This window comes from Eschscholzia californica, unplaced genomic scaffold, assembly GCF_041429995.1.
Source record: "Eschscholzia californica isolate CP2 unplaced genomic scaffold, dmEscCali1.0.p SCAF_6, whole genome shotgun sequence".
In the NCBI taxonomy this organism is placed as follows: Eukaryota; Viridiplantae; Streptophyta; class Magnoliopsida; order Ranunculales; family Papaveraceae; genus Eschscholzia; species Eschscholzia californica.
Genome location: NW_028238483.1, coordinates 19,266,949 through 19,276,451, shown reverse-complemented (window position 1 = coordinate 19,276,451; position 9,503 = coordinate 19,266,949). Strand labels below are relative to the sequence as shown.

General features: G+C 36.5%; 1 protein-coding gene across 1 annotated transcript; it reads left to right on the top strand.

Moving 5' to 3' along the window:
- On the top strand, positions 1-2,165 carry LOC147532229 (Pathogenesis-related thaumatin superfamily protein). The gene is made up of 3 exons (XM_086647853.1): positions 1-335; positions 868-1,531; positions 1,786-2,165. Exons 1-3 carry the CDS (start codon positions 251-253, stop codon positions 1,916-1,918), a joined length of 882 nt encoding a protein of 293 aa, XP_086503979.1. The 5' UTR covers positions 1-250; the 3' UTR covers positions 1,919-2,165.
- The last annotated feature ends 7,338 nt before the right edge of the window (positions 2,166-9,503 follow it).

Genomic DNA, 9,503 nt, shown 5'->3' with positions numbered 1-9,503 from the left:
AAGTGGAGAAAGAAAGAAAGAAAGAATAAAAGTGGGTGGCTTGATAGGAAGAAGTAAGGTAGCCTTGGACAACTTCATCACTTTCCCATCACGTATTCTTTCTCTTTCCCTCTATTTTTATTATTTCTCTTGCCCTCCTCTCTTCTTATACTCTCTTTTCCTCCATTCTCCTTCTAATAACTCCATTTCTCACTTCCAAAACACCAAAATATATATATATATAGAGAGAGAGAGAGAAAGGAGAGAATTCATGAAGATGGCTACTTCACACATTTATGATCATGATGGTGTTATTACAACATTCTTGCTGCTTACCTTAACCATTTTCATTTCAGGTTATTAATACTTCATTTCTTACCCACTCTTTCATTTCTCTTTGGTTTGTCTCTATTTTTGGATCCTTGATTTTTTTTTTTCTATTTTCTTTGTCATGTCTTGTGAAAGTATGTAACTTAAAGGTTCTTAAAAATAAATTAGATTTTCAATCATCTCATGTGTACGTATTTGACCCAATATGTGTCCAAAACACGAAAACATAACACTCATAGAAGAATCATCATGTTTGGTGACATCTGGTTGGTAACCGCCTCCTAATAAGACAAGGGATATTTTAATCTTTTCACCTAATGAAAAATGCTAAAACACCCCTTAACATATTCGTCATGGGGACGAGACAGTCACCCTGGGTCATAAGGGGTTTTTTGTCATTTTCACGAAAACCAGATATTTAAGAACTTTTGCTTTGTTTCCGCTCATTCAAGAAAACACTTTTCCACCGGTTTTTCACGTAAGCAGTTTGAAGTGAACTATTTGGCCAAACTCAGACGAGTCTTTATGAACTGACATTATTCTATTTCTGTCTTATAGGGGTGAAACAATCGGAGTCGGCAAGAATTTTTACCATTATAAATGATTGCAAAGAAACAATATGGCCGGCCATTACCCCTGGGGAGAGCTTCGGTGGTGGTGGTTTTCTACTTAAACCAGGTCAATCTGTCGTTCTAACAGCCCCGGTCGGGTGGTCTGGTCGAATATGGGGTCGAACAGGTTGTAATTTTGATAAATCGGGTAATGGTTCATGCCTAACGGGAAATTGTGGTACATCTCTAAAATGTACAGCCTCGGGAGAAACACCGGCAACACTTGCTGAATTTACCCTTGCATCACCAGATTTTTACGATGTTAGCCTTGTCGATGGTTTTAATTTACCAATGGCAGTAACACCGATAAATGGTCAAGGAAATTGCAGTATTGCTGGTTGTGATGGTGATTTAAGACCAAATTGCCCCTCGGAATTATCTGTTAAAAACGGAAAGAATATCGTTGGTTGTCGGAGTGCTTGTGATGTTTTTCAGACAGACGAGTATTGTTGTAAGGGTATACATGGAAATGCAATGACATGTCAACCAACTTATTACTCGAAGTTGTTCAAAGGAGCTTGTCCTGCCGCTTATAGTTACGCATACGATGATCCGACTAGTATTTTCACTTGTTCTGGAACAGATTACATTATCACCTTTTGCTCTTCCAGGTTAGTGTGGTAGTGCTTGTCTTTCTAATTCCGCATCTGTCTCATTTGATTGGTCTAAATGACTGATTCAGACTGATATTTGATTTATTTGATTCAGACGCAAAATAAAAATGACTATTATACTCCAAACCAAAATAAGTCAGACTCAAAAGATTCAAATAACCTAAAATAAAGTTTGTATACGTATTAGATTTTGTCGGTCTCATTTTTTTTCTCGCTTGTGATCATCTAATATCTCAGTCACAATCTTTCAGGAAGCAAACTGTTTGCACGTATCACGACAATAAACTCAGATGCAGTGGATCAAATGGCTTAAAATCACTCACTCAAAATTGGAGGATCATGATGTTTTTATTTACTCTTCTACTTTCATTGTTTATGTACTGATAGTAGAAAGCAAAAGAAAGAAACTAGAGTGTTAATATTCTTTTTATTGAGTTGTTCTTGGCTCTACAATTTGTTATTGGCTTGAGGTTGACTAGTAGTTCTTAAACCATATTAGGGTGTTCTTTGTTTCCTTAATTAAAGGTTGATGTTATGGTTCATTGTAAATAGTTAATGTGTCTCATTTGTTTAATTTGAAACAAGTAAGGTTTTAATTAGTCATTTAATAAAGAGCATTAGTGTTTATCAAGTTTTGCTATATCCCCTTTTCAAAACAATCTTGTGGTTGTAACCAAAAAAAAAACAATCTAATGGGGAGTTACATTTTTTTCAATGAGATGAGAGGACAAATGAAGAAATTATAATTAGTGACAAGGGTAAAGTTGAAATGTAAGAACTAACACGGACAAGTTTGGTTCGGAAAAAAAAACAAAAAGCGAACCATTGGGCTATTTTTATAAATTAGAGGCTACCGATAATAAATAAGAGAACAAAGTAACCACACAAAACAGACCTAACAGATTTTTTCTAAGGTCGATGTTTTGTGGAAATAAGAAATACTTTCTGAAAATAAAATTTCGTTGGGTAATTTTTTTTTCAAACACTCACTTATCTTTATCTCTCTTCTACCTGTCTCTGATCTTTCTCTCTCGCTCTAACCTCTCCCTCAAATTTTCTCTCGAACCAGATCTCTCTCCCCCTCTTACTCGAATTAGATCTCTCTCCTTCTCTTACTCGGATCAGATTTCTCTCTCTCTCTCTCTCTCTCTCTCTCTCTCTCTCTCTCTCTCTTCCCCCTCTCAGGTTTCAGTCGAGAATTGACTGAAACCCTAGAGTTTCATTCGACTGAAACTCTAAGGTCATGTTTGGCGCGCGAGAATGGAATGTGATTCCTGGGAATCACATTCCCGTAACGTGATCCCTGGGAATCAGATTACTGTAGTTTGATGTTTGGTTTGACCAGGAATGGGAATTTGATTCCTGACATATTCCTAATTAGGTGTTTGATTCGTATAGGAATAGGAATGTAAATATTTGTAAAAGTTCACTTTTACCCTTACTTAAACTACATAAAATACATATCAACTTTTTTTTGCATAAAATATACACATACTTTGTTATATATTAAAATCAGTATCATTTTTTCAAATTCGTAGATATGAAATAATAACACGATACATCAAAAGGTTAGAATTTGAAGATAATAAATAAATGTCTTAATAAAAATTTATCTAAAGTAAAATTTTGTTCGTAAACCTAAATAGAAATTTATCTAAAATTAATTTTTGTTCATAAACATAAATAGTACTTATTTTGTTAAGGATATATTTGTCAATAAATATTTATATATGTGATTCCGGGGGAATGGGAATCACAAACCCACCTCCCCCCTGGGTTTGATATTACCCCTTTTTGAGGGAATCACATTCCCGGGCCCACTCCATTCCCGCAAGTCAAACAATGATCTGGAATGTGATTCCCGGGAATCACATTCCATTCCCACGCCATTCCCGCGCGCCAAACAGGCCTAAGGTTTCAGTCGAGATACAGGGAAAAACGTATTCGAGTGAGAGATCAGGTGATCAATAGAGAAGTATGGTGATGATGTTATTTCGATCACTTTCGAACAACGACACTAAGTTTCCAAACAGAATTCATCTATATTACAACTCATTGAGTTTGAGTAATCATCTACCACAAATGATCATCATACAGAACAATCAAAACCTTTGGATCATGAGGAAGACCCATATAAATCCAAGAATAATTAATTTCACCAATTCTAATATGGGTATTTTTTTTTATTATTTGTTTTGTATTTTAATGACTCCTTTATGAGAGTTTCAGATTCTTGAAACCAAATAAGAGGAATGAAAAGGCAGAGAACAAAATGACACAATGAAGTCTTTTTTATGGAGGTACATATGTGAGAGAAAGAGGGAGACGAACAGAGAGAGAGAGAGAGGAAAAAAAAGAGAAAGAGAAGAGGGAAGATGATAGAGGAGGAACTGTTGTCGGAGATGATGAAAATGCCGCCAGAATTAGTATTGGAGGTCGTCGGAGTTGATGGTGGTAGTACAAGAGGCAAAGAGAAGCTGAAAAATATATGAGTTTAAGTGTTTGGAGGAAACAAAAAGTTCCAAATTCTTTTTATTTCCACCTAATACTTTGTATCCGGATAATTTCTTTATTTCTCCAAATCACCCACTTTTTTCTAATTGTAAATTAATTTCTTGTGATAGGATATTGCAAGATATTCAATTAGTTTGAGTTCCTCGTTCAAGAAACCGTTAATACCTGTTTAGATCATGAACAACTCTAGATGCATAATTAAATGCACGAAAATTTGTGGAAATGATGATATTAGAAATAGATCCGTTGGACAATAATTTACTAGTATGATATTTTCTTCTTTTTTTTGTTGAAAGTTTACTAGTATAATATTGATTGAATATTTGTTTATTAAACAATATTCATATCATTGGAAGATATGGACAATAATTTTTTTTTTTTTGATGAAGTATATGGACAATAATTTACTACTATAAAATTGATTGAATATATAGACCCCACTTCTTTTTGTTGAAATTATATAGATGCTATTGAAAGATGCTAAAATTACAAGCTTTTTTTAATTACAAGCTTTTTTTTTTTTATGACAGGCTAAAATTACAAGTTGGAACAGTGTTGTTTAGTACTTTTTTTTTTGAACTATGTTGTTTAGTACTTAATAATCGATCATGGTGCGGATATCTGTTGGACAACCAAAGTACGGTGCAAATTTGATTCATTTTCTTTCCACATATGACGTTTAACAAAAATATATTTCACATACAACCAAAACAGGTCTGTATCAAAAGTTAGGTTGAGTGATTCTTTTACCAAGGTGTTGTGGGGGCTATAATTTTGGTCGAGGGCATTAAAATCTTGAGTCAATTTAATTAGATGCCGCTAAAATAAAGAAAGTCCGGGGAGCACAAAGAATAAGTCAATCTTAAATGATTTAGAGGTTATATTTATTGTTTAGTCTTAAAATGCACTTGATTGAACTTTGCCTCTAAATATTCATCTTCTTATCACTTTCGCCACCACAACTCCGAGCACCGACATTTCCGACCACCTCCATTCTTACCACCAACTCATTCTCTCCTCCTCTCTCCTTCTCTCTCAATCTGTCAATCTCTCATGCTCATTTTCTCTCCATCTCCCTTTTGTTCTCATGCCGTTCTCTATCCCATTCTCTGTTGTTCCTCTCTCTCACTGTTAATTTCTCTCGTGGTCCCACTTGATTCAATAACTTGGGATTTTTTTGCTTAATTTTTGTAGAATCCATCAGAATATCGAGTTTGCTGATAAAATTGGTGAATCTATATTGTCATCTGAGAAAACCCCTAGTTTGGGTTTAGCCATTTTATTATCAAATATTTATGCTTTTGTGGATATATGGAAGGATTACGCTAGAGTGAGAAGATTGGTGAAAGACAATGGAATTAACATACCTTCTAGGTGTAATTGGGTAGAAGCTAACGGTGTCATTCGCACTTGTTGAAGATACAATTCATCTTCAATCTAAAGCTATAAATGATATTTGTGAATGCTTGATAAATCATTTGAAGGTTGAATGGTATGTATCAAATGTTGATTTTGGTTTAAAGAATCTTGATGGCAGGTGAAAATTTCTTTTATTTGAGTTTGAATTAAGCAGAATTTGAGATAAAGTACTGATTCTATATGATATGCAATACAGGTCTGATGTGATGTACATTGTTGGAGAAAATTATCAAAATTTTATTACTTATTAACTCTCAAAAACCAGTCGATAATCCATAATACATTCATTATTAAGAAAGGATGAACGCACACGAAACATGAAAGATATACTCATAACGATAAACATGAAAGATAAAGAGGGGGAATGAACAACGATAAGATAAAGAATCAACAACAAACTGATAGACGGAGAATTATCATATGGGATAGAAAGATAAAAAAGGGGGTGAGCATGAAGAGAAGGAAATGAGATTGGGAGCAAAAATCAAAAGAGTCAATTTTCAGACTCAAATTGAATATATGCCTAGGTCACATCACGACTTTAGGACATAAAGTATAGGCCAGCGCTTTGGGGAAAGCAAAACAGTTTTCGGGGTGTGAAGACTTGGTCAAAAATTAGTCAATTTTGTTTGACAATTTTATTTAAGGGGAAAGCAAAATAGCTTCTCCACCTCAGCTCTCTCTCTCTCCACCTCACTTCTCTCTCTCTCTGCCACCTCATGTATTCGCCACCTCATCGTCTTCACCGGTGAAGGTCGCCGGCCGGCGACCTTCAACCATAATTTTTTTTTCTTTCTCCTCTCTCTCTAGATCTGATCTAGAGATAGGAGACCTCCATTGGAGGTCCGAACAGACCTTCAATGGGTCTGTTCGGACCTCCAATGGAGGTCTGCGAACAGACCTTCAATGGGTCTGTTCGCAGACCTCCATTTGGAGGTCCGAGCAGACCTTCAATGGGTCTGTTCGCAGACCTCCATTTGGAGGTCCGAGCAGACCTTCAATGGGTCTGTTCGCAGACCTCCATTGGAGGTCCGAACAGACCCATTGAAGGTCTGCTCGGACCTTTAATGGAGGTCTCCTCTCTCTCTAGATCTGATCTAGAGAGAGAGGAGAAGGAAAAAAAAAATTATGGTTGAAGGTCGCCGGCCGGCGACATTCACCGGTGAAGACGATGAGGTATTAGAAAATATTCCCCATAAAATATGTTTCCCCGGAAAATTTTCAAAATTCTACATATTCTTTTAAAATTTCACACCCCGGAAACTATTTAGCTTTCCCCAAAGCGCTGGCCAAAGTAAAGTCTCAGGGGCATAAAGACTTTTGTCAATTATATTTGACTTAGAGGATATTTTCAATTTGGATCCAAAATTTGAATATTTTGAATTTTGCCCCCTAACCTTATTAATATCATTTTTTTCGCTCTTCCTCTCTCTCTCCCCTTTTTCAAAATTTCAAACTTGAATTTCTTCTCAGCGAAATCTTTTGCCTTTATTTTTTTCATATGAATTCTTCATTTATGTAAAAGTTAAAAGGAGTAACAGTTAAAAGAAAGAAATGACGAGGCAAGTAGGACGACAAGTGTTAGGTGGTGCGGGAGATTCAAATCCATAGAACAAAATTTTAAATTTTATAGGATATCATCATCCTATTGAAACCACAACAACCTTTTGCCCAACCGAAAAAAAAAAACGAATCCCCCTTTCTTCAACTTCAAAATTGTTCTTCTTTTTCTTCAACATTATAGAGTTTGGAGAATTGGCTCGATTTGTTTTTTCAGATTGATTGAAAATCAGGTCTTGTGAAATATAAAATTGTTGAATTGGGCATGATGGAATTACAAAAGTTAGATAAGAATACAGCTGATAATCGTGAACCCATTGAAGGAGAAGAGATTGGGAGGACTAGAACAAACGAAACATGGATGAAGTACCTCGATTATTGGGTACCTGCGTAAGCTTGTCTCTACGATTAGGGTAGACTTTCTTCCCCTCTGCCTCTCTCTTGCTCATGTCTTTAGGTGTTCAATTCTACAACTATACTGCTTTCTGGTAATTATTCCCTCTCCCTCTCTCTCTCTCAAAATTTAGAGGTTGGAAGAGAGAGATTTACAGCGAGAGGAAGAGAGATCTACAACGAGAGAGACACCTACATCAAGAGAAAGAGATATTGAGATCTAGTGTAAAAGATCTACAGAGGGATAAAGAGAGAAAAGAAAAACAATGAGTGAAAATGAGATAGAGTGAGAAATGAAGATGGAGATTAGGGTGCTAAAAGTAGTCAAGTAAATTTTTAAGCTAAAAAATAAATATGTCACCTTAGTCAATCTTCTTTATTCTCAGGAGATTTTCTTTGTATCCCAAAGAATCACCATTTAATTTCACACAAATTGATCTGAGAAAAACTTAATTTTAAGTCTAAAATTAATATGTTTGTTTTTTACTCCTTAATCTTCTTAGACGAAGGGGTTCTAATGAAAGAACCTTTTTTCGCCCTAACAGAGAAATAGTAGAGAGAAGAGAAAGAAAAGAACATTGAGAAAGAGTTGATGATGGTGGTCAAATGTGATTATATGTCGACGGTGATGGTGAAAAATAGTGGCGGTGGTCGGATGTGGTTGTGGCTAGTAGTGATGGTCGAAAGTGGTGGTGACGATAAAAAATTAAGTGGTAGAAAACAAACATCTGTTATAGGATGATGCAGCCAAGCCTTCTTGGCTGCTTTGACATTTTCTGGGCCTCACGATATTAAAAGGCATCATTAGAGAAGAGTGTTTAACCTCTTAAGAAGAGCACCACACTCCGTCCACCGATGTGAGATTGTTTTACAACATACCCTCCCAAGACCACATCACATAGAGCAAATCGTGGTGATAACGTGCTATAGGATGATGCAGACCGACCTTCTGAATTGTTAGTGATATTGTCTGTTTTGTCACTTTTGACTCTCACGGTTTTAAACCACCTCACTAGGGAATGGTGTTTAACCTCTTAAGATGAGCACCACACTCCGTCTCACCGCGAACTAAGGATTGCTTTACAACACCATCTTAATTATTGAGACCTATTATAAAATTGCCTTGTAGTCAATTTGGATCAAAGTACATTGACCCACAAAGTCTTTGTACCCCCAACCAAATCTGTATGCCCCCAAAGCAGCCACTTTCTTTCATCACTATTCCGGACCTTATTCGGGTTATCGGGTAATTAAATTATCCAACTTGAGCACTAATGCCAAGAGCTAAACCTGATGGGAGATTTTAAAAGGCCTCCCCGTTTTTGTTAAAAGGCCTCCCCATGGTTTCGTTGACTTAGAAAAAAACCTTTGACTTAGCTTGGTTAAAGGGCCCCCTCTTTGAATGGGTGAAAAAAACCCCCTTTAAAGGTGTATTTCACCCACATCATTTGACCACGCCACATCATCATCTTCTCCGGCAGGGTCGCCGGCCGGCCAAACTTCCGGCCGGCGAACTTCAAATTTTTTTTATTCTCTCTTCTCTCTCTCTAAAAACTAAAAAAAAAAATATTTTTTTAAACTCTCTCTCTCTCTACAGATCTAGAGAGAGAGAGCAGATCCATAGGGTCTGCGAACAGAGCCTTTCAAGGTCTGTTCGCAGACCTCTAATGGGTTTGCGAACAGACCTTCAAAAGGGTCTGTTCGCAGATCCAAAGGGTCTGCGAACAGACCTTCAAAGGGTCTGTTCGCAGACCCTTTGGATCTGCTCTCTCTCTCTAGATCTGTAGAGAGAGAGAGAGTTTAAAAAAAAAAAAAATTTGTTTTTAGAGAGGGAGAAGAGGGAGAATAAAAAAAAAAAAAAAAATTTGAAGGTCGCCTGCCGGAGAAGATGATGATGTGGCGTGGTCAACATGACCGGTCTTGGGTTAAGTTTGACCTAACGGCGTTAACTTTGCCGTTAGGTCAAATATTGATGAAGGAGGTGCTCTTTTGTAGAGAGGGCCCTATAACCAAATGGGTTATAATGAGGGGCGCTTTTAGCGGGAGGCCTTTTAACAAAAACGGGGGCCTTTTAAAATTTCCC